A 22,985-nucleotide genomic window follows, 5' to 3' on the forward strand; every position below is an offset into this window, starting at 1 on the left:
ATGCTTCTGTTTGTGATAAAGAGCTTTTTTATGAGGAGGGAACAGAGTTGATTGATCCAGGCGGAGGGAGAAAATTGGTTTTGAAATGATAAACATTGCGGCAGATTTATCTGTGATTTGTATGTGTATGACAAACTAAAGGCATGTTTATTCACGTGTCAGTGTGTTTGTGTGTGTGTGTGTGTGTGTGTGGATGGATCATGGTTACATTGATCTGTATTCGTGTGTTCATTTGCAACAAATGTAATGTAAATCACATTCTAGGTTACATACATTGTAGCCTAGTGACTAAGTAACTGTGCGTAAATGTGATTCTTAATACCATAGATTGACTTTAATCTAGTCAAATATTTATCGAGGCAGTGTGAGATCTGGTGGATGGTACATCATGATCTTGAAAGAAACTCTGGTTGAAAACAATCCTGACTTCATCAGGATTCAGTCAGAGTTGAACAGCAGGAACAAGCTGTAGCTGCAGTGATAAAATTGAAAATAGTAACTTCATTTTCCTGTTATCCAAAATGACAAACTGAGCAGACCAGTAGCTCATTATCCTGCTGAACACAAGTCTGTGACTCCAGCCACCTATAACCTGTTTGAAGGTCCCATGGTTGTCAATATCACACACAGTTCCTTTGACTCTGGCATAGACATGTACCCTCCCTGACTGCAGCCTGGGTACAGGTTAGTCCAGTTTATCCTCTGCTCCGATGGACTTTACTGACTCATCGTTAGCAGTATCCTCTCCACCTGTGTGACTATGTGAAACAGCCTGTCCATTCTAATCATGGTGATCGCTCCAGCAACTTGCTGCTGTCCAGATGTCCAGCAGCCTCACAGCAGCTCTCTTGGTATATAACTGCAGTGTGTGTGTGTGTGTGTGTGTGTGTGCGTGTTTGTCCAGCAGCCAAAGCCTGTCCAGCCATTTTAGGTAGCATTGGTTCGTTCTGGAGCTGAGGGGTAACAGCTGGTCTGGACATGTGGTCAGATTCTGGCTTTAACGATTCCAGGATGTCATATCTAATAATGTTGCTTTCCAGTTTTACGGCTGCCTCTGACATCAGCAATTTCACACTAATGATGGCTTTATGACAGAGGTAAAGTTTTACTTTTTGTGCTTGGACTGCACTTTAAAAATCCCTGGTTGAGGCTTTGAATTATTGTCATACAAGAGTACTACATAGACTACAAGACTAACTGATATGGGGTAAACGGTTACCAGGGGCAACGAGAGCAGAAGAGCACAAATTGTGGTAGGTGGAAAAAATAATAGACCTAACTGATGTTATAACTGATAATAAAGTGTCTGTCTCTCTCTCACCCTCTTTTCAGCCATCTCTCCTGAGCTCGGAGCCTCTTCTCCCTCCGCACAACTTCCACTCTCACAGCCTGCGCAGACTTCCCCTCTACCAGCCGCTGCACATCAGCCAGCCCATGCCCGTGTCCCTGAGCGTGGGCCAGCCCAGCCTGCCCCCCGTCCCGCCCCACCACAGGATCCTGCCTGCCCACACGTCCCTCTCGCCGCCTATAGTGCCACCTTTCCACAGTCTGCCCCGCCAGCAGTCATCGTACAGAATGGACCAGGTTTGTATGGAAAAAATGGTGATGGTGAAGAATGCTTTTATGAATAGAAAGAGCAATGAATGGTGCAATATTTCCTGTCTCTCTCTAGTTTGAGTTGTATAATAAAACACAGATGCCCAAGAAATTTAAAAAAAATATATATATATATATGTATATAAATTCAGTCAAGGTTATAGCTTTCATTTGACATAAACTCTTTCATAATTGTTTAAAATGATAAAGTTTTCTTGCAGACCACAGCTTTAAATGTTGTACTAAAAACAGCATGTTGGATATCAGAACATTTCCGCACTGCAGTTAGCTTGCTTGTCCGCATATCGCCAGCAGAATTCAATCCGTCTCACTCCCTGCGACCCAACTCCTGAGTAAGGGGCTGATTTCTGCTGAGCTGACAGTATTGGATGCGGTGGAGATAGTAAATCCATCTGTCTGCTCACGCACTTGATCCAAATGCCGATCCCATTTGTGTATCTGTGTAGCGGGGAGCATTGTGTCGGTTGCCTGCGCTGTATGAGGCACTGCGGGGCGCACTGGCAGTTGGCAGATGTGCGCTCCTTATAAAAACAGGGAGGACATCAACTTTGTGAGATTACTTTTCTCTCTGTTGGACAAAGAGCATAACATAATCCCAGATGTGAGGCCAGAGCATGAAGGAGGTAGAGGGAGGCGTGTACAGATCCAATCTTTCCTCCACCCAAGGTAATGACTAATAGTTCAGGTGAGCAGCAGTAACAATGGCCCCTATATCCAGCATTGGAGATGTGTTTGTGGTGTCCATGTCAAGCCTTGCAGCATATTACCCTTTATAGCGATGAACGTGCGCCGCCAACACAAACATGCACTTTAGCTGAGAGGCCAGTGTTTACATTAAAAATAGACTGCTCACTTGCTTGCTGAAACAATGAAACCCTGCTACCTACTATCTGCTTGCTCATTTTTCTTTAATGAAACAGAAGCAATGATTAGGGAAGGAAGGCAAATGTAGGTCAGACACAAAAGAGAGGATTCTGTTGGGAATGGATAACAGGCCAGCCAGGACAGACAGGACATAAATCTTAAAAAAGCAAACGTATTGCAAGTTTATTGTAATACCTGATACAACCTGCTTCCCTGTCTATGCCAATATGTTTGGTAGGTCTTATTTTTAAAGTAATGTTTCATAGCCCGTCGTCGTGCCTGTGTGCTGACTGCTCCCCCATTTGTGTCTACGTTGGGGGGAGTTGTTTTTTTTTAGGGAGAACAAAGCCTATCCTGCCTGTGTTCGCACTAATTACGACGAGGCAGTACATGAGAAGCAAACACTGTGAGAGCGGAGAATTTCACAAACAGCTACATTTATTATTAGACTTTTGGCTGGCTAAAGGAACAAAATGTGATGATACCTGAACAATAAAATAAATGTGAAGCAAATAAACCTGGAAACTGATACACTGTCATCTGAGAAGCGGCTGTTTGGGTGCATTGCACAAGCAGACTTGGAGCATAGCACTGTGAAACCTTCATATCTCCAAAATGTCAGCTTTTCAGGAACTAAGAAAAATAGCCTTGTTTTTAGTAACATGACCATGCATTTTTTCAGTTTATCCAGTGGGTTTTTTGAAAGGTTTTTGTAAGCCTGAGGGTCATAGAACCTTCTCATCCCATAAGGGACAGTGTAATCTTTCAATTTAAATTAAAACATGACAATCACCAAAATTGGAATTACAAGGTTTTCTCGATGACAGAATGCACGTGCCCCAGATTATTCTTGTATTTGACTGATTGCATCAATTTACATCTTTCTTTCTGCTTTACATTCATATGAAAATCAGTCTGATTTTGTATGTTTCCAGAGGACGGGTTCTTATTCCCTTTATTAAACTGCCCCTTACACATGTAGGAATCTTCTCTTTGCGGATTTTAAGGCTTTAGTAGAGTGTGTACTTCAGCGTGTGTGTCAACTGAAGAGCGCAGTGGGTGGTATATGGTATGTGGGAGTCCATGTAATACGTAAGCGTCTGTGTTATTTTCAGTTAATACTCACACAGATTCCTCCGATGGGATTCCTGCATTTTCTAATACACAAATCTTCTCCTGTGTCAGTTTCATTACCCCCAACCTCTCAGCCACTCAGGAAAATATCCACGAGACAGAAAAGCAGGATCGGAGTACAACAGACGTGCTGTGTTGTTAGCCGAGCTCAATCTGATTAAAGCTTTATAACATTTCTACCCCTGTGGAGCCTCTTGTGTTTAAAACTCCATCAGAGGAGCTTTGGGCTGCTGTTTGCAGAAGGTGATCGCATTTTGAGAATTTTGAGTTTCTAATGGCAAATTACAGTTACAGATCGTTTTTTTCTCAGTTAAGAGGCTATTACAGTGCACCTTAGCTAATATTATATGCCATCTTTTTGGTAGCTAATACGTGTGTGAATTATTGCTTCCTTCTGTATTTTCATTAACCTCTTATTGACTCTGCCTGCAATTCACTGAGGCATGCAGTATATAATATTGTAACCTAAGTTGTGATACCTTGGGACTGATGTAGCAATCAAATGTGGTTGGAAGAAGTCATTATGTTTCACGTTATTGCTTGTTAATGACGTCATTGATTTCTTAGAATCACTGAAGTGGCCTCATTTGATGTTTGCTCAACTTTCCTCTCAGGCATTATGCTGTTTTCTGTCTCCAGCTGTATGTCATATTTAACCCGCCCATTACAAAGCACCACAATTACGTATTCATGGGCAAAGCACACACATAATGTAATAATAAGCGCTCTCATCGGAGGTTATTCGGTTACTCATGCATTGCTGGCGCAAATCACCTTCACGCAAGTGCTGCTGACATGTGAAACACTGCTGTGCTGGAGGTCCTCATACACTCCTCTAGATCAGGCAGCAGTGAACACACACAGGTCAAGAACTCTGTGACTCTGTATGTCTATGTGGCAGGAATACAGTCGGTCACTACTTGACCACAATCATAAATGTTTCAAAGCATGCCAAGCTATGCTCTTTAAGTCTTATGCATGCATGATGTGTGAAACTTGTTTTTTGTGAGCATATTGCTCAAGGTTCCTCCCATTTATTCCTTTCTGTGTGTGTGTGTGTGTGTGTTGGTCGGTGGGTGATTGGGGGTGGTGGTGTGTGTGTGTAGGTATGTGGGTGGGATGGGGGGGTGCAGGGCAGGAGAGGTGCTGTGCATATATGTGTGCATGTGACGGCAGCTGGGCTGCTGGTAGCAGATGTTTGTCATTGCCTCGCCTCCTCACTGTAGATTAGTAACACATGATGGCACCTCATTCAGATAACCTTCTAGACTCACAGCAGTGCCACAGAGGTGCTGGAGACAAGGATGGCATTCAGGATTCAGCTCATGTTAGCTGTGGGGAATGGGGAAGATAATGATAACACAGTGCCCTCTAGTGAAAGATGTGTCCACTTTGTCTTTAGATAGCTTCGCTGCTGAGTTTAAAGGTCTCATATTATTTGCTTTTCATGAATTTGTTTTCCATACACTGTCTCAAGATAAGAATAATGTGCTTCATGGTGTTTTTCAAACAAATCTAGGTTTGTTAATAGGGTATTTCTTTAAAGAATTCACACAGTAAATTCTTGCATACAGAACAGTCACTGCTGTTGCCTGATTGGCAGAAAATACCGGCTCCTTTGACTCAAATATTGCAAACATGCTGAGCCAAGGCATTCCAGCGTGTGAGCAAATGCTCCAAACATACAGTACATGACTGAAAGGATTTAAGCATTTGTTTAGGTAGAGCTGCCTATCAAGGACCAAGTCCAGTTAACTGGAGCAAATCTGAAACTGCCTTTCAAAATGGATGGATTTTTGGAAAAGGCTTAAAGTCTAACTGCTCAGAACAAATTTAATTTTGACTTTGTCTACATCGAAAACCCTTGATTACGTGCCTATATAAATGTAGCAAGATTTAACTAACTGAAAAAGATGTGAAAGATACAATCACTCTAAACTTTTTACCGCATTCTCATTTACTTTATAGACACATATGATGAACACATATGGACCTAACCAAACTGAATGTGTCTCCTGTCTTTCTCAGGACTTTGAGAAGCCCAGTCCACCGCAGAAGCCCCTACCTGCCGACCCGCTGGGGAGGAGCGCTCGGCTGGGCCACAGTCCCGCTGCAGTAGGAGTCCGCATCCCCGGCACTGGACCCCTCCCTATACCTATCCCCACTGTGCCCAGGCCTCTACCCACTATCCCTCTACCTAGCAGGTCAGTCTCACACCATTGTCCCACTGGACCAAAGTTTTGTAAACTTTTTGATGTAAACTTTTGATGGTGAAAAAAAAAAAATGTTATATATGCATATGTTTGTTCACCTGATGTGAACTTGGTATTTCATGCAACTAGAAAATCATGTACACTACCAGTCAAAAGTTTGGACATGCCACATTTTTCTTTATTTTTACTATTTTCTACATTTTAGAATAATAGTAAAGACATCAAAACTATGAAATAACACAAATGGAATTATGTAGCGGCCAAAAAAGTGATAAACAAATCAAAACTATCTTATATTTTAGATTCTTTAAAGTAGCCGCCCTTTGCCTTGATGGAAAGGCAAAGGCTTTGGAAAGAAATTCATACATAGGCATCAACTTCACTATTTATATTTGTCTAAAAAACTAATTTCAAGCATTTAAGCATAAGCCTTTAGATCAAAATGGCTTTAAGATAATGAAAAACATAGTACATTCAATCAGGTGTGTCCAAACCTTTGACTGGTAGTGTAGCTGTTATGTTGTAGATGATATGTGTTGATTCTGAGTCTATCACAGTACTTTGGGGATATTTTTCATGATGTCCTGTATTCATACTTGTGTTTACATTTCAGGCCTGTGCCGGTGTTGCCCTTTAGACCACCAAAGACTCACAAGGATTGCTGAGCTCTCAGCGTCATGGTGGAGCAGCACTCCTGCCAACAGACGGAGACATTCTTGATTTGCACTACTTACTAAGACTCTATAAGACCTTTCGGACAGTTGGAGGTGTCTCGGAGTTTCTAGGGAAAGGGGGCTAACATCATGCCTTGGTGCTATGCCTCTGTAAGGTGCTATGTTGTCCTCGCTCAGGTACCAATGAACTATTTAACTTTGATATTTATTATTACTTTGTGCACAGAGCACTCTGAAAAAGAGTGATTTTCCCCAAGGAAAAATGAAAAAAAAAAAAAAAAAACTAAACATGGTGTCGTTTAGGGGATTTCCTTTTCATTCTTTGGTGATTTTTATACTGTTTCTGGGACGAAATACTGAAATATATGATGTTTTTTATAACCCATGAAGTTGCTTGAATAATTGAAGGGCAAAAAAAGTTTGTTTTGGACTAAGATGAAGGGAAATGGCGCACAACTCAGCAAGTCTTCAGTGTAACTTACAGCCCATAGAGCAGTGTTAGGGTTTTGTCATGGAGTTTGTCGTTCAGTTTTTCACCAGATGTTTATGATGCATTAAATTCCTCTATCCATATCACCATGGTGCTATACAGTATACTTTAATCAAAATGTTTTTTCAGTGAAAATGGTGTTGTGTTCACACGGCAGTTTCTACATTCATACACACTTTACAGTCATGCTCTTTGTATCTAAAGGAGTGATTCAAATAGTTGAACCCACGTTAAAGCCTCTAACCTTGAAGTTTTCATCACGGGATAAATCTGATAGCTCATTTTACAATCTGCAGGCCTAGACTCTAGACTCTAGCCTATTCCCTTATAAGTTCACTTTAGTAGTAATGTGCAAACTTGAAAAACGCTGTTTTCACACATATTACACACTCTATGACACACTGCTCGGGGTATTTGCTGGACGCTCTGCAACATGTACTCCTAACACTGGCGGAGACTGCAGACCCTGAACGGATTTGACAGACTGATTGTGTTCCAGAGAATTACAGCAACACCAAATAACTCGACAATAACTCTGGTGTTTGAGAGTGCTAACATTTTCACTCGCTTGATACTTGAGTGCGTGAGCCAAGGAGGATGACTTCAGCGCTGTGAGCTTTCCAAGCCCCGCCTAGACTTTGTCCAACAAGATATTTTACCGTATCTGTCTCGTCTTTTCTGCCTTCATAACATTCCATTTGGATTTTGTATGGCTCAGTTATTCTTGGAGTTAGACATGATTCATCCATTCAAAGCATTGTTCATTAAAACTGGAGCTTGGCGTTGCACTTTGAATTAGGCACTTTCCTTGATGTATTTGTCGTTGATTTGCTGTTATCCAAGGGGGTTTCATGTGTTGAAAAGTTTATAGAGCAAGTGTTCATTCTTTTTCTGTCTTTGATTGTGTCAGTGATCACCATCAAGCTTTGGATAATGCATTGTGTATTTGCAGTATATCCAAATGCAGTGCATGTCTTCTCACCACTGCGGAATGATGAAGTCAGTTACAAACTAGCACCAGTAATGCCCTGCATACTTACATTACATTTGTGTAAGTGTGCAAGTAATGCTTTTTCTTTTTTTTATAAGTATTCAGATGTGTTCGCAACCGTTACAGATAGTTAACAGTAACTGCGCTCCATTGGAAAATATTTGTTAGTGCTGTGTCTGTTAGTCGTAAATGTTAATGCCATTTGTAAATCCCAAATGTACTGTGTTGATTTGCATAATTGTAACATGTTCAAAAGCCATTGTAAAGTGTAAATATTGTATGTCAGTAATCATGTCTTTTGCATTTTGTTTTTTTATTGTTTGTTTTTTTACAAGCACAGTAATATAAAAACTGCATTGAGACCATGCCCCATCTACATTGGATAATGAATACATGATTTAGGATCAAACCATGAGATTTGAACGGTGAAATAAAAGTTCCTTTAAGATTGTTTACAGTTGTTTTATTTTCATTCTCTTGAAATGACTTCAAAAAATGTCACAAAGGAATAGCTGTATAGCAGCTATTTGAATCTACAAGTAACTGTCAAAATAAAGGCGACCATTACATTCTGTAAAGTCTTAACCTAACTACAATCCAAGAGAACAGATCCAGTGCATGTTGACAGTAGGCTCTACATGTGTACTGATGGTTTTGATGGAGGTGGCAGTGCTTTAGAGTCTCTCATATGGTCAGAAATGGTTTAAAACATATTCAGGCTATACTGTCTAAGCCATTTAATGCCCTTACTTTGTATTTACTGGCATCTCCCTTGGCCCCTAAGAGGATGAGTGGGACTAAACCTAAACCAGGAAAATGCAGCCCACACCATAACAGAGCCACTGAAACTCTTCACTAAGACAAACAAGCACTTGGAAGATGTGGAGGTTTCCTTTATTTGGAAACATAAGTACCTGTACGATGAAACCTATAAGTAGACTATGAATATCAAGTCAATCTCTGTATGCATTAGCTGGTACATGTTCAATTTTTAAGCATTTACATGTAAAAAGTTATGAATACATAAAACGTGAAAATAAAAGACAGTTATGAAGGCAAATGGGAAACAGCAGTAGTTGTTCCTTAGGCTTCACTCTAATGTTCTATGCTCTTCCTTTCTTCTAATAAGTTGATGATATTCTGTAGGAAAGCAACGAACAATGAACAATGCGTTCTCATGTCTGGAAATAATAACCAACAACAAAAATAATGTCATCGAAAAATACTTCACCTCTCTTCCAAATGCATTTGCCATTTCAGCTGCTCCAGACCCAAACTGCAATGAGACAAACACCAGCACAAGTAACTATATGTGACATTTTCAAAGGTATGCGTGTCATTTTTCCAGTGACTAATACAAGAGCTCCACCAATCTCTTACCTCATTCTTTACATGACGGTCTGCTCCGCTATCCAAAAGCAGCTGGACCAGCTTCTCTTGGTTGTTCAGCACTGCCACCTGTCAGACAGCACCAGGCATTACAAACACTGGAGTGGTTCCCTATTCGACTACATTATCTTGTTATCCTGCCTCAGCGTACTCGTCCGCACTACAGGGTGAAGTCGCCCTTGAGTCCTGATTAAGGATCAGTCAACACTCCAACACTCCTTAACCTAAATCATTAGTGAGGACATTGCAGAACTGACCCCAGATGAGTGTCTCTTGGGACAAAATCTCCTGCATTGAGGTTAAGGGCAGCTTAGCACTCACTTGTATGAGATCTAAAATTGTAAAACCTCAGACTTCCTAAGTGACCAGTCTAAAGAACATGGGCAATGTATGTCAAACCTGGAAAGTGAAGAGTAATTGGAGTGTGAAGGGTATAGTCCAGAAAAAAATAATCCAGCCTAGATATACGAAAAATGCTTGTTTTCCACAATGTCTGTCCTGATATGTGTAAGGTAAAAACCTCTTAAGTTTACCATGAGCGGTGTCTTGCCATCCTTATCCCTGGTGTTGACATCAGCCCCGGCTCTGATGAGGAGAGAGGCCGCTGCTGGATTCCCACTGACTGCAGAAAGCCTCATCAGAGGGGTCCAACGGGACATGTTGTCCCTCACATCCAGCTATGGTAAGAAAGCACAGTCATTTCTGCCTTTTAAAAACCTTTTAGGCCAGATGGAATATGTATGCATTTATTCTGCTTTATTCACTAAATTAAATATCAGATAGGCCAGAGGGGGGGATGATCATTTTCAAATGCAGGTTTGCAAAACCCTGGTATTTTGAAAGCTGGCCAGTCTCACCTCGCAGCCATCCTGGATCATGTATGCTATGATGGCCAAGTGGCCTCCGTCGGCAGCCCAGTGGAGAGGGCTACAGCCCCCCATGTCCCGGGACTGCCAAGTAGCTCCAAAGCGCCTAAGGTACTTCACTATATCCAGGTGGCCCGCAAAACATGCTAACATCAGGCTGCCCGAGAAAAATTCAGTATTACATTTGCAGTATTACAGCATAATATACTATACTATTTATGTATGTATATGTATATGTATTTTTAAATCTGACATCAACCTGCCAAGGGACAACAGATGAAAATTAACCTGGTGGCTAAATATGGCATATTTACAGTTGGTTTTAAATGTTCATTAATATGCACTGTCCCTAAATATTAATACTAACTAAATAAATCATAAATCATAAAAATCCTCAAAAACATCACTGTACAATAATTAAGACTCTCATAATGTTAATTCCTGTCCCAGATATAAAAAATTCTGATTTAAGTGTTGAATCTTACATCGCTCATCGTGACTGTATTACCTACCTGTCCTTTCCACTGCCATTCTTCATATTCACATCAGCACCATATTCCACCAACTTGTGAACTATTCTGAAGCGGGGGACATCACAGGACAGGACATAGCAGTTTCAAAATCATTCATGATTTTAACACTAACCATTTTAAATGAACATGAACAAAACAATCTACCTTGTGTAGCCTTTCTGTGCAGCCAACATGAGAGGAGTGAGGCCCAGTTTATCAGTGCCGTTCACATAGACTGTCCTGCAGAAGGACAGAAAGCAGTCAGGTTGCTGCCATGTGGCCTAATAAAGCTGCTCTGTCATGCTAGCACAGATAAGAATCAGATCTCTCCCAAACCAAACTTCAGCATTTGGAATAAGAAAGTTACTCAGGATCTGGTGAAAAAAAAAATCCCTTCCCTTGTGCTATTAAACCAAGATGAGCATCTAAATTGAAATGAGGAATAAGTGAGTAATGAATTAATTAGAGCTCAATAACATAGACCTCTATCACTATGACTCGTAATCCCCCACAGTCCAATAGTAATGTTTAGGCTTTTCATGTCTATCAGGGCGAGTTTTCCTTCCTACCCACCACATCCACTGTGATGTCAACTCACCCCGACTGCAGCACTTTGTTCACCACCTCCTCATCATTCATGTTGACTGCCTGGTGCAGGTTCTTACCACTCAGAGGCTCCCCTGTGTCACATCAACATTAGTTATCGAAAGTGTCCTGCATGAATCTTAGTCATAGAATCTTATTTTTATCTTGCACAAGAGACTGTATAACAAGAGGGCATTCAACAAAGTCATTGTTATAGCTGCTTTAAACTTTTTCGATCTACGTCAGGAGAATGACCTGCTTCCCTGGGCCTAAAAATGTCATCATGCAAAGACTCAAAGACTTTAAAGCCGTTTTACTGCCTAGCCAAATGACCTATAAGATGATCTTTGATGGTGTTTTGCTGACTTAGGAAGGTCTTTATCCTCTTATCCTCCTTTAACTTAACGCTGACTAACAAAAAAGAGATAAAAGCTCATTTTCGACCAAAATTGGGGTTACTGCCTTTTTATCCTTGCAGGGCAGTGTTGTATGAATGCAAACGTGACTTCAAGCATCACTCACTGGTGGTGAAGGCGGACACAGGCGGGCTGTAGAGGGACTCTCCTGTGGGGCTGGTGATTCTCAGTCTGAACAAGTAGTGAGTGTGGGGCTCCAGGTCTTCAGCAGAGTAGTGATTGCTGTAGCCACTGGGGAGGAAAGGCTATCACACATTATCATGCAACAAATGCTCACAGGAATAATCAGTATTTGTGTTTGTTTATGTCTATATGTGCATGTTTGTGTTCAATGTTTGACAGACAAAACAGCTTGCATAGGATTATCTGAAATGTATCTGCATGAGACAAAACATTTTCCATCCAAGCCTATGATACCCACACATATACAGTCCCGTATGTGCGTGACTTTTGGTCCATCTTCTCAATAGAAAAACGGGTCCATCTCTCAGGAGGCCCCTGTCGTGCATAGCCTTCATTCTCCCAGCTCAGCTCAATACTGTGGTGACTCGCTTTGCCAATCACAGGAGGTTGCGGTGGCTTTAAAGGTGTTTGGAAGCCTAAAGAAAGATCAAGTCGTTGAAGTTCTCAGGGAAAGAGGACGGGTGAGTTAATGAGTCGACACAATATAGCTAGCCACAGCAGTGAAATGATGTGTGAGTTCATATTAACGAGGAGGACAGTGCTGGGTGGAACTGTATGAATGTAAAGCAGGGCGTTGCTGTAAAAGAGCAAAACTCAGTCGACACTCCCTGGATAAATCAAGGGTCAAATAAAAATCAACATGGCTTTAGCTTGCGCATTAGCGGTTACTGGCCACTGGAGGGCCCTAAAAGTACACACACAAAGAAATACAAACTTGCCAAATCACTGACCAACGTCAGTGGAAAAAGAAGAGTTAATTCCAGACCATTGAAGCCAGTAAAATAAACCGAACGTTCCTGTAACTGTCAGTTACTCCTAGGCTATTTGTAGCAGCTAACGTTACGTTGGCAAAGTTAGTGTTAAGCTATCACGGTGTTAACACACTTTGTCGATTTAGCACTAATCCCTTAAGGATAAAGTTAAAATACCTGGATTTGTCGTTAAAGCCGGCAACATTTCGTTCGTTCAACAAAATAATCTAGTTTGGTAATCCAGTAATGAAGAAGAGATGAAGACTGTCCTGCGTTACTGAAGTAAATTACGTTAAGTAGCAGAATGGCTGCAAAACTAAACTAGACACCTCTTCACACCTCACCAGCCTGCAGTTTACGGTCGCTATGGAAACCTGCCCATGGAATTTTTATGCACTGTTGCAAAAGGCTACTTGTTTTAATTGGCTGTAAGTGAATAGGCTATCCGATGATGCATGCATGCTTCTCTTTGCATCTGTCAATCATAAAACACCAGGGTTGCCAAATTGGCCGCAGACAAATTCTCAGGTTTAAAGGTGGATGAGGGGGAGGATTAATTCAGATGCTCCCAAATAGATATGCATTAGACCACAGACTTCCATTTGATAAGACTGCGTCCTAGGGATTTTTTTTTTTTGTTAGATATTATTTAGTATAGAGTTGGAAACTGCATTGTAGGTGGAGTGACAATAGGTTGAACGAGGTTGAAAAGTGATCAAAACAGTAATTCTCATACATTCTCATTGTGCTAACTTCTATCGAGTAAAATAACCGTGAAATGAATTACAAGTCCTCATTTTGGTGTCCCTGGACCCCAGTTTGGCAACCACTGAGATAATTCATTTGGAGCTCCTAAATTAAACAATTAATTATGGTTAGATGCACTTTACACTCTGTACAGATTTGGGCCTTTACGTGCAAGACAATTCTCACTGCAAACCACAAACCCCTCTGTGTCTCTTCCCATGTAGCTCTATCCTCGCACCAGTGTGTGTCATCTGTTGTTGAACGCACTTGTATGGGATTAGTGGCCACATGACCACATTCAGGCCGGCCGCCTGGTGAGCCTTTCATCTGGCTTCATTTGCAGAAACGGGACTGTGCTGAGCGCTGACCGTCCGATAGTTTACTGGGAGCTATGAAGACAATCAAACTTCGGTTCATTCCTGTGGCTCGGTCACTGTAGCCTACCAGGTGTGATCCCACTTTTCACGTGTATAGGAGCGCGCTGAATCTTGACGATGGCGCAGGACATTACCAATGCAACTGAAGAGGAGTTTATGGAGGAGAAATTACCCTGCGACTCAGACACACCGGCTGTGAGTCAAGGGGACATGGGGTATGATGACGGTCTGGAGCTTAATCAGTTTGATGGACTGCCTTATTCCTCGAGGTTTTACAAATTGCTGAAGGAAAGGAAAGAGCTGCCAGTTTGGAAAGCAAAGTGTGAATTCATGGACACTTTGGTCAAAGGACAGTTTGTCATTGTCAGTGGTTCTGCCAAAACTGGGAGGAGTTCTCAAGTGAGTGATGTAGGGCTTCTTGTGTAGATATTTGACATTTTGGATTGCAATACCATGACAAAGGGTATTTGTATTGCACATTTCATTCATGCAACACCAGATTCAACTTTTGTACAGGGAGGCTTCAGGTCATCATACAATCAACTTCTACTAGGCAGGCATCTATGATATAATCAACTTATTTCACACTTCTTTATAAACAGATTCCTCAGTGGTGTGCTGAATTCTGCCTGTCAGTCCAGTATCAGCATGGCATGGTGGTTTGTACCCAGATTCACAGGCAGCAGACGGTGGATCTAGCCTTACGAGTGGCCGATGAGATGGACGTCAACATTGGCCATGAAGTGGGTTACAGCATCCCCCTGGAAACATGCTGCTGCAACGACACGGTCCTCAGGTCTGGCTAAACTATACCTGGCTGCATAATCCACAAACGCACACAGACACACACAAGCAGCATCATTCTCTCTCTCTCTCTCTCTCTCTCTCTCTCTCTCTCTCTGCTTCTTTCTCTCCTCTCTCAGAAATACTACAATGCATGCTCACTACACACAGCTAAATCACCCCGCCTTTCTCACTCTTAAGAGGAAAGTGAACAAAAGGCTCGAGGGGCCTCTTTTCAGGGGCTCTTCCACAGCTGCCCCGCTCCCAGTCTGCCCATATGTCACACTCCCTCATGTTGGTCCCTCTCATAAGTCAGCTGGGGAACAAAGGCACGCAGCACACTGAGGGGAGGGCACTAAGAAAACAGGCAGCCAGTAAGAACGGAAAGGATCCACTCACCAGACTAATTATCAGAGTAAATTACACTAATGAGGGTAAAGCTGAAGTCTAGACAAAGCAGCCTTCATTAAGATGCCATTCTGAGGTACGCTGCATGGTCCTCCTGAACATACTGTACCCCTCTTGCAGGCTACTCTTTTGTGAGAGACTCACAATTAGAGGGATTCGAGGCTTGATTTCAAGCTGTTATGAATTTGGTTTTTAAATAAAGCTGCATTAAAAAATGGCAGATCAATCACCTTAGTTTTCGATACCAAAAATATCACCACTTACTAATGCCAAGATATGTTTTACTCATGAGAAGACGCATCTATTAGAGTATGTTGCATGCGTGCACTGATATCTGCATGCCGGGGTTGGGGCCATTAATGAATTGAATTGAGAATGCATGGTAAATTCCAATTCAATTCCTGGAGTTGGAATTGGAATTGCATCCATCTCTAAGGAAACAGAATTGGAACTGATTTGGAATGGCAGGAAACAGAATTGAATTCCATTAAATTCCATGAAATTCCACTTCTAGAGGTTGTCTTGACTTGCTAAACATCATAAATCAAACAGTATGAATCAAGTAAAAGACAGTTACACAAATCAAATACATTCAGTCATAATGTATGTGTTACGATTCCCTGTTATACATCTTTTCCTGTCAACATCAGTCATCATTTTTTGTCACCCACCTCAGGTACTGTACAGATGACATGCTGCTGAGGGAGATGATGTCGGACCCCCTGCTGGAGCGCTACGGCGTGGTGGTGGTGGACCAGGCCCACCAGAGGACCGTGGCCACTGACGTCCTGCTGGGCCTGCTGAAGGACATCGCCCTGCAGAGGCCGGAGCTGCGCGTGGTCCTCCTCACCGCCGTCCGGCCCGGCCCCAAGCTGCTGGCCCACTACGGCGGCTCGGCGCTCCCTCAGATCCAGCTGGAGAGCCCGGGCGTGGTGGAGGCGGTGTACAGCGGCGGCGGCGATAGCAGCGGCGACTACTTCTGCTCCGCTCTGCGTCTGGCGCTGGACATCCACCACTCCCAGCAGGAAGGGGACGTGGTGGTGTTTCTGGTCACAGCACAGGTAAGGAGGAACGCTGCATGGCTGGTGAGGCGTGAGGCAGTTCTTGTGTAGGATGCAGCAAACATGGACTATATTTCTCCCAGCTGGGACTGTGGTCAAATTCAAAGCTCTTTATTCAAGTGATGTCTGAAGAAACACTTGCTTATAATGCCATCTCCCACCAGTCAACAGTCTGAGAACTTCAGTCTGAGGCTTCTCTCTCTCTCTCTCTTCTCTCTCTCTCTCTCTCTCTCTCTCTCTCTCTCCCTCCCTCTCTCTCTCTCTCTCTCTCTCCCTCTCTCTCTCTCTCTCTCTCTCTCTCTGCTTCTTTCTGGGCTTTATTGGCATGAAATACAATGGTACTTATTGCTAAAGCAGCATATATAACTATAAATTAAAATGATAATGACAGTACTAACAATAAAAGTGAAATAAGAAATTAGTTCTCAAAACGATTAACAAATCATTCCATTACCAAATAATCATTAAAACAACTAATGGCAATGGTGTTTTTACTCTCTCTCTCTCTCTCTCTCTCTCTCTCTCTCTCGCTCTGTTTACCCTATACTAGGAGATAGCTCTTGCGCATGACATCCTGCGTCACGAGGGGCCCAGCTTACCCCCCGCTCTGGGTGAGCTCCTGCCCATCGCTGTGCACCCCGGCCGGGCCGGGAGTCTGCCCATCCTGGGGGAGGAGGGGGGAGTCAGGACCCGGAGAGTGTTCCTCACCTCCAGTCCGAACGAGGACTTCTTCTGGGCTGTCGGCTCAATACGTTTCGTCATTGATGCAGGGCTCCAGAAAAGATATGTAGGTTATTCTTTATTTGCAATCTTGATGTAAATGTACTCTTTATAGCCAACCCCAAAATTCAATAACTGAAATAACTCCTATGAAAGCCTCATTTATGTTTTTTTAAATACTAGTGTTCTGTAATGGCAAAGAATAAAATTGGTTATATCAAGAATTCTTAAACCTTTTCAGCTCAGCACCCAAATGAAAAATTGCAGTGTTTTTCTCTGGGCCCCAGGCTTAGGAAAACATATTGCTACTAATGTGGGAACCCACTAGAAGTGGGTGTGACAGCTTTCGGGTTCTCCTGGTGCATAGATTAAGAAACCAGGGAAACACTACTGTACAGTTTTGTGCAAAATGTATGATCAAAAAAGGAAGTACCTTGAATGCAAAAAGTGTGTTTATTAATGCTCCATATAAGCATACAATGAACAAAAGTGCACTTAAGGCTTATATACATGAAGCTATGCAGCTATATTTTCATAGCTGCATGTATATAAACCTATATAAACCAAAAGCTAATTTGTTTTTTCAAGGTCAACTCACTGTTATGCTGTTGCAGGTGTACAACCCCAGGATCAGGACAAACTCAGTCGTCATTCAGCCGATCAGCATATGTCAAGCCAAGAGTCGCAAACAACTGGCAGGTCCAACAGGTGAGGAGTCAGACTGGCTGACAAAATGTCTCGTGGGCCAACATTTTGAGGTGTGTAAATCTCTGTAAATCTACCGTTCTGTCTAACATAGACAATTCTCTCCTGTAGGCAAGTGTTTTTGTCTGTACCCAGAAGACAGGCTGCTTCCCAGTGAGATACGCCCACACATCCTGGAGTCTGACATCACTTCCACTGTGCTCTTCTTGAGGAGGATGGAGATCGCTGGGCTGGGCCAGTGTGACTTCATCGACAGGCCAGGTGAGAGACGCCTAAAGTGACAAAATGTGGCGTCAGCGCTTTGGCTGGTACTTCATCTGGTTGTCTGGACTCGGTATTGCTGATACACAAAGAGATGAGAGCAATCTGTGTAAAATAGTTTTAGGTGAATGAACTACATATGAAAGTACTTCATTTCAACAGTTCTACTAGTGACCCTGCTGTTGATTATTGAAAATATTCACAATATTCAAACATTCAAATATTCATGTATGGTGATATGAATGTCAGTATGTATGACACTATATTAATAACACTTTGTACTGGATAGGCCTGTGTAATTGTCTGAATGTCATGTGTCCTCTAGCGACAGTGATATGATTTTTGGGTCCAGTTCAGTTGGTTCAGTCTCCTGGGTCGGAACAGACAGGGACTCTCTATTGGAGAGCAGTGAGCCGTGCTTCAGTCGAACTGACAGTCCCTGTTCTGCAAGCATTGTTTTAGAGCTGACCTGCTTCCGTGTGCTGAGATCTGCTCCCCAGGATTTATTCACCCCCCCTTACACACACACACACACACACACACACACACACACACACACACACGCACACACACATTGAGCCCCTCTGAGCCCACTGATGCAGCGTGCATCAGAGACTTACCACTCATTAGTTGATTAGAGCATAGCCGAACTGGTGTGTGTGTGTCTGTGTGTGTGTGTGTGTGTGTGTGTGCAAGGTGAATGTTATTGTTTGTTGTGTTGTCTGTAGTTTTGTCTCATGCTTTCACTGATCTACACTGGTCTACATAAAGGGTCTCTCTCTCTCTTTCTCTCTCTCTCTTTCTCTCTCTCTGTCTCTCTCAATTCAATTCAAGGTGCTTTATTGGAATGAAATACAAAGATACTTAATGCCAAAGCAAAGTCAACAAATTCAAATTCAGATGACAGTAATCAACTTGACCACATAACAGTGACAAGAAACAATAAATATACAGTGATATGCCATCAAATTAGTAAATACAACAACTAGTTATCAATCAATCTCTCTCTCCCCTCTCTCCTCTCTCTCCTCTCTCACTCTGCCTCTCTCTATTATCTCTCTACACCCCCCTTCTCTCTGTGTCTCTTTCTTTCACTGTGTTGTTTATGGAAAACATGTTTGTTGCAAAGGCAAAAGAGTAAATCATATCTGCACCCTGAGACCTTTTGTTTTGCATTGTGATATACTGTATGGCAGATGTTGGTGAGGATTATGAAATCCTAATCTGTGGCTGCCTTTTTTACTGATTGGAACTTGCCCACCAGGGTGCCGGTCTATTCTAGGGCAACAGTCACAGGGTTTCACCACTCTAGACTGCAGTTTGTCTCAAGAGAGAGCATAAATACTGGAATAGTAATCTGTAACACATTTAGTCGAAGTGTATCTGTATGTAATATATAGTAATCTCCATTGCCCATTTAAGTATTAGAGTGTTAAACAATGGTAGCTGAAAATAGGAAATAAGAAATTATCTAGGTTATAGTTTTCCAGGTAATGTTCTGCTGATACTTGCAGCAGAACCAGTTTTATTAAAATGTTTGTTTTAATTTTATAAAAACAAGGTCTATCATCCTTGACCCCTGTCCCCGTCCTCTCCACCCCAGATCCAGAGGGCCTGATGCAGGCTCTGGAGGAGCTGGACTACCTGGCAGCCCTGGATGATGATGGCAACCTGTCTGAGATGGGCATCATTATGTCTGAGTTCCCCCTGGAGCCCCAAATGGCCAAGACCCTGCTGGCCTCCTGCGAGTTCGACTGTGTCAACGAGGTGGTCACCATCGCTGCCATGCTGGCAGGTAACATGAGCTGATCTGAGATTTGAACACGCTTATTACAGTGTACGTATTTAGCATTTAGTTGATGCCAGAGCGGCTTTTAATATCCAGACAGATATCCAGAGTGACCTATAATGAGTAATGTAATGAGGTAGGGGGTTTAAGGATGCTATGACAGCACACATGGCTGTTGATGCTGCAAACCCATGACTATTAATTTATGTGATGGTCTCTCTAATCGCTTCTCACCATCCAAAACATGTAATGTTGCACTAATGACAGCAGGAACCTGGTTCTTTCAAATGCAGGCCTACATTTTACCCCATTGCATGTACTGTAATGACTGTTATATGACACATTTGATGTATATAATGTGATTATTAGTTAATGTCTAACTTCACTAAGCCGGTACGTGTTTATTGTACACTTTATGGTATACATTACACACACACTGTATATCATATTTGTGCATTGCATGTCCGTGCACGTTGATGACTGCATACAAATAGAGTACATAACCTCATCCATCTGGCTGACAGCACAATCAGTGTTTAAACATCTGCTCTCACCTTGTCCCTTGTCCCTCCCACAGCACCGAGCTGCTTTATGGTTCCCTCTGCCGAGCTGAGGCCAGAGGCGGCCCAGTGCCACATGAGGTTCCAGCACCCCGAGGGAGACCACTTCACCCTCATCAACGTCTACAAGGCCTTCAAACAGAGCCAGCAGGATCCATGTGAGTTAAGGCAGAACCTCCCCTCCCAAAACAACACACACACACACACACAAGTACTGTGGAGTGAGATCAGAGAATGGAAAAAATCATCACAACTGTCATCAAAAAGCCTTACAGTGATGTTCTGTCATTACAGCAATTTGCAGTAATCACAACGATTCCGAATAGGAAAAGCAATGATAATGTGCAACATGAAAATGGGATTTATGGTGGAAAAACTCAAGTGTACTCTCCTGATGATGATGACAATGATGATGATTGTGATGCTTAACATAATGGAAACATAATGGTAACACTAATGATAATGATCATCATGTCATATGTGTACTTTGCATTAATGAGTGTGTGTTTATCATTGACTGAGCTTTATGTCTTCCTGAACTCCTCTCTCCCTCTCAGACTGCAGTGTGGAGAAGTTCTGTCAGGACTTCTACCTGAACCACGCTGCTCTGCTGAAGGCCGACGCCCTCCGCACCGAGCTCACCGACACCCTGAGGAGGATCGAGCTGCCCGTCTCCATGCCCGCCTTCGGATCCCGCACCAACACCCTCAACATTAAGAGAGCTCTGCTGGCAGGCTTTTTCATGCAGGTATGGTATGGTATTGTCAGATCACACAGCTTGATGATACCACTTGTTAGAAATGCAGTTAATACGTACATGGTTATACATTATACATGTATACATTATACATGTATAACCATTACTGTGATTTTAGATTTCACAATTACAGGGTTCCTAAACTCTTGGAAAACCTGAAAAATTCATGCAATTTTAAAATTGTATTTTCCAGTCCTGGAGAAGTTTTGGAAAAGTCATGAATTTTTTTTCTTTTCTGACAAATTTCACAAAAAGCTGTGACTTGCTCCAAAACAGTCAAGACCTCCCTGTTAGAGGAAAATAATATTGTCATGGAAAAGTTTTGGAATTTCACCAGTGAAAAGGTGTGGGAACTATATTGGCATATTGGTAATATTGGTTATATTGAGGTATTTAATTTAATTTAGAATTCCTGCTGTAGTTGAAAAATAATTTCAGAAACAGAAAAATATTTTTTTGTTTATTAGAGACTAATAATCATGATTAATAACCATGATCACAATATTTAGCAAAAATAATCAGGATTATGACATCATCATAACTGTGCAGCCTTACCACAGTTTTCATGACTTCTAGATGCTAATGAAAATGCTACAATAATATGACGCCTACATCTTGAGGCACTACCTACCCTGCATTTGTCTCACTATTATGTTAAAAACACTTTATTCACTGTATTGCATTTACGCACAAATTGAAGGATTAACCTCCAGATGCATTAACAGGCCAATAACTGACACGCCTACGAACAAGTCATTTGGTAGTAAATCTAATTCCCATGAGGAAATCCATCTGAGTCTGTGTGTATATGGCCCTCAGGTGGCGCGGGATGTGGATGGATCAGGGAACTACTTCATTCTGACCCACAAGCACGTGGCACAGATCCACCCTCTGTCTGGCTACGGCGCCAAGGCACCCAAACTGGGCCTGCCAGAGTGGGTGCTGTTCCACGAGCACTCCTTCTCCGAGGACAACTGCCTCCGCACCGTCTCCCACATATCACCAGAAGAGTAAGTCTCAGTCACATTTATGTATTTAGTTTTTACTGATATTTACTGAATTTTGCTAGTTGTGTGCTTGTTTTATATTCACATAACTGACTAAATAACTGTTACTGTCTCATTAGTCTTCTATCGTTGCTTTAAAAGAACCCAGCAGCCCGCCCTCATATCTTTACATTTGAAGGGGCTTAAAGGTAATCAGACAGACACATTCCCTTTCCCATTTGGGCCAGATGTCAAGCCCCAGTGCAGCAGAGACTAGAGTCCTATTGGTGGCGGAGGGGGGGTATCATAATCCTGTTCTCCAGCATCAGCTGGTTGGAAAGGGGATTAGGGATTGCACAGATCCCAGGGAGTGTGGAGCTGTGGCTTAATGGAGGAGGAGAAAGCTCTGCAGCTCTTTGTCATGCTCTCTTAGGTTCCACATCCTGAAATCTATTTTTTGGAATCCGTCGATTTCACTCCAAATGGTGTCAGGAGCAGATGTAAGTCCTCTTTCCAACAAAGAGTGGGTGTCGTTCAACTCAAATTGACAAAAAGTTTGCATCACTAATGGATTTTCATGATTGGTATGCAGTTTTCGTTCAATTTCATGTCCTGTTGAAATCAAATTTGTTTGAATTACATTTAACACACATTAGTTGCTCTCATTAAAATGACTTCAACTAAACAACAAATTACTTTCTGTTTTACTATGAGCCTAGTGTGTAATCATCTAAAATGTGTAACACACTATTTGAGTGTGTATTTGCCAACAACCTTCTCCCCTCCTCTGCTAGGTTCATTCAGATGGCGCCGCAGTATTTCTTCTACAATCTTCCGCCTAGTGAGAGCAAAGACATCCTGCAGAACATTTTGGACCAGGGAACGTCTCACTGCCAAGAGAAGAAACCCCCAGTCTTGGAGAACGAACCCCAAAAGGACCAGACATACGATCGCTGTGTGATACAGTGACTGACTCAGTGTTTTTAGTGGTAGTGTTGGGGTAACCAATAAGAGAAGCAATGCATTGTACAGTGTGGAATGAGAAATTCATTGTCTGGATAGTTGTATAATCTATCGTATGACTCTAGTGGGTTTGTTGGGAGTTATTTCCTTACTCATTCCTCTGTCTCTCATGCACCATCAGT

General features: G+C 42.3%; 3 protein-coding genes across 3 annotated transcripts in view; 2 read left to right on the forward strand and 1 right to left on the reverse strand.

The window, feature by feature from the left end:
• adam12b (ADAM metallopeptidase domain 12b) overlaps positions 1-6,493 on the forward strand; it is a 73,095-nt gene extending 66,602 nt beyond the window's left edge. The window contains exons 21-23 of the mRNA XM_071895348.2: positions 1,333-1,584; positions 5,644-5,819; positions 6,442-6,493. Coding sequence (XP_071751449.2) covers positions 1,333-1,584; positions 5,644-5,819; positions 6,442-6,493 — 480 coding nt within the window. The remainder of the gene's footprint in view (positions 1-1,332; positions 1,585-5,643; positions 5,820-6,441) is intronic.
• Positions 6,494-9,078: 2,585 nt separating this feature from the next.
• Positions 9,079-13,941, reverse strand: LOC139926925 (fibronectin type 3 and ankyrin repeat domains 1 protein-like). The gene is made up of 11 exons (XM_078288619.1): positions 13,878-13,941; positions 12,173-12,350; positions 11,858-11,982; positions 11,349-11,430; positions 10,916-10,990; positions 10,751-10,816; positions 10,230-10,395; positions 9,906-10,049; positions 9,364-9,441; positions 9,215-9,259; positions 9,079-9,123 (listed from the first exon to the last, which is right to left on the reverse strand). The coding sequence occupies exons 1-11, from the start codon at positions 13,939-13,941 to the stop codon at positions 9,079-9,081; spliced, it is 1,068 nt and encodes a 355-aa protein (XP_078144745.1).
• A 46-nt stretch (positions 13,942-13,987) lies between these two features.
• dhx32b (DEAH (Asp-Glu-Ala-His) box polypeptide 32b) lies at positions 13,988-22,809 on the forward strand. The gene is made up of 11 exons (XM_078288839.1): positions 13,988-14,209; positions 14,413-14,606; positions 15,678-16,062; positions 16,613-16,849; positions 17,397-17,490; positions 17,599-17,748; positions 19,352-19,543; positions 20,115-20,255; positions 20,655-20,845; positions 21,674-21,864; positions 22,635-22,809. Exons 1-11 carry the CDS (start codon positions 14,021-14,023, stop codon positions 22,807-22,809), a joined length of 2,139 nt encoding a protein of 712 aa, XP_078144965.1. The 5' UTR covers positions 13,988-14,020.
• The last annotated feature ends 176 nt before the right edge of the window (positions 22,810-22,985 follow it).

The sequence above is a fragment of the Centroberyx gerrardi genome, chromosome 15, assembly GCF_048128805.1.
Source record: "Centroberyx gerrardi isolate f3 chromosome 15, fCenGer3.hap1.cur.20231027, whole genome shotgun sequence".
Classification (NCBI taxonomy): domain Eukaryota; kingdom Metazoa; phylum Chordata; class Actinopteri; order Beryciformes; family Berycidae; genus Centroberyx; species Centroberyx gerrardi.

Coding starts and splice junctions, on each gene's coding strand:
- dhx32b (XM_078288839.1), top strand. CDS start 14,021: ATGGGGTATGATGACGGTCTGGAGCTTAATCAGTTTGATGGACTGCCT. Junction 17,749..19,351: donor TGACTTCATCGACAGGCCAG/GTGAGAGACGCC, acceptor TCTCCACCCCAG/ATCCAGAGGGCCTGATGCAG. Junction 20,846..21,673: donor TGGCAGGCTTTTTCATGCAG/GTATGGTATGGT, acceptor TATGGCCCTCAG/GTGGCGCGGGATGTGGATGG.
- LOC139926925 (XM_078288619.1), bottom strand. CDS start 13,941: ATGTCCTGCGCCATCGTCAAGATTCAGCGCGCTCCTATACACGTGAAA. Junction 12,351..13,877: donor GAAAAGTGGGATCACACCTG/GTAGGCTACAGT, acceptor ATCTTTCTTTAG/GCTTCCAAACACCTTTAAAG. Junction 10,991..11,348: donor AACAAAGTGCTGCAGTCGGG/GTGAGTTGACAT, acceptor GTCCTTCTGCAG/GACAGTCTATGTGAACGGCA.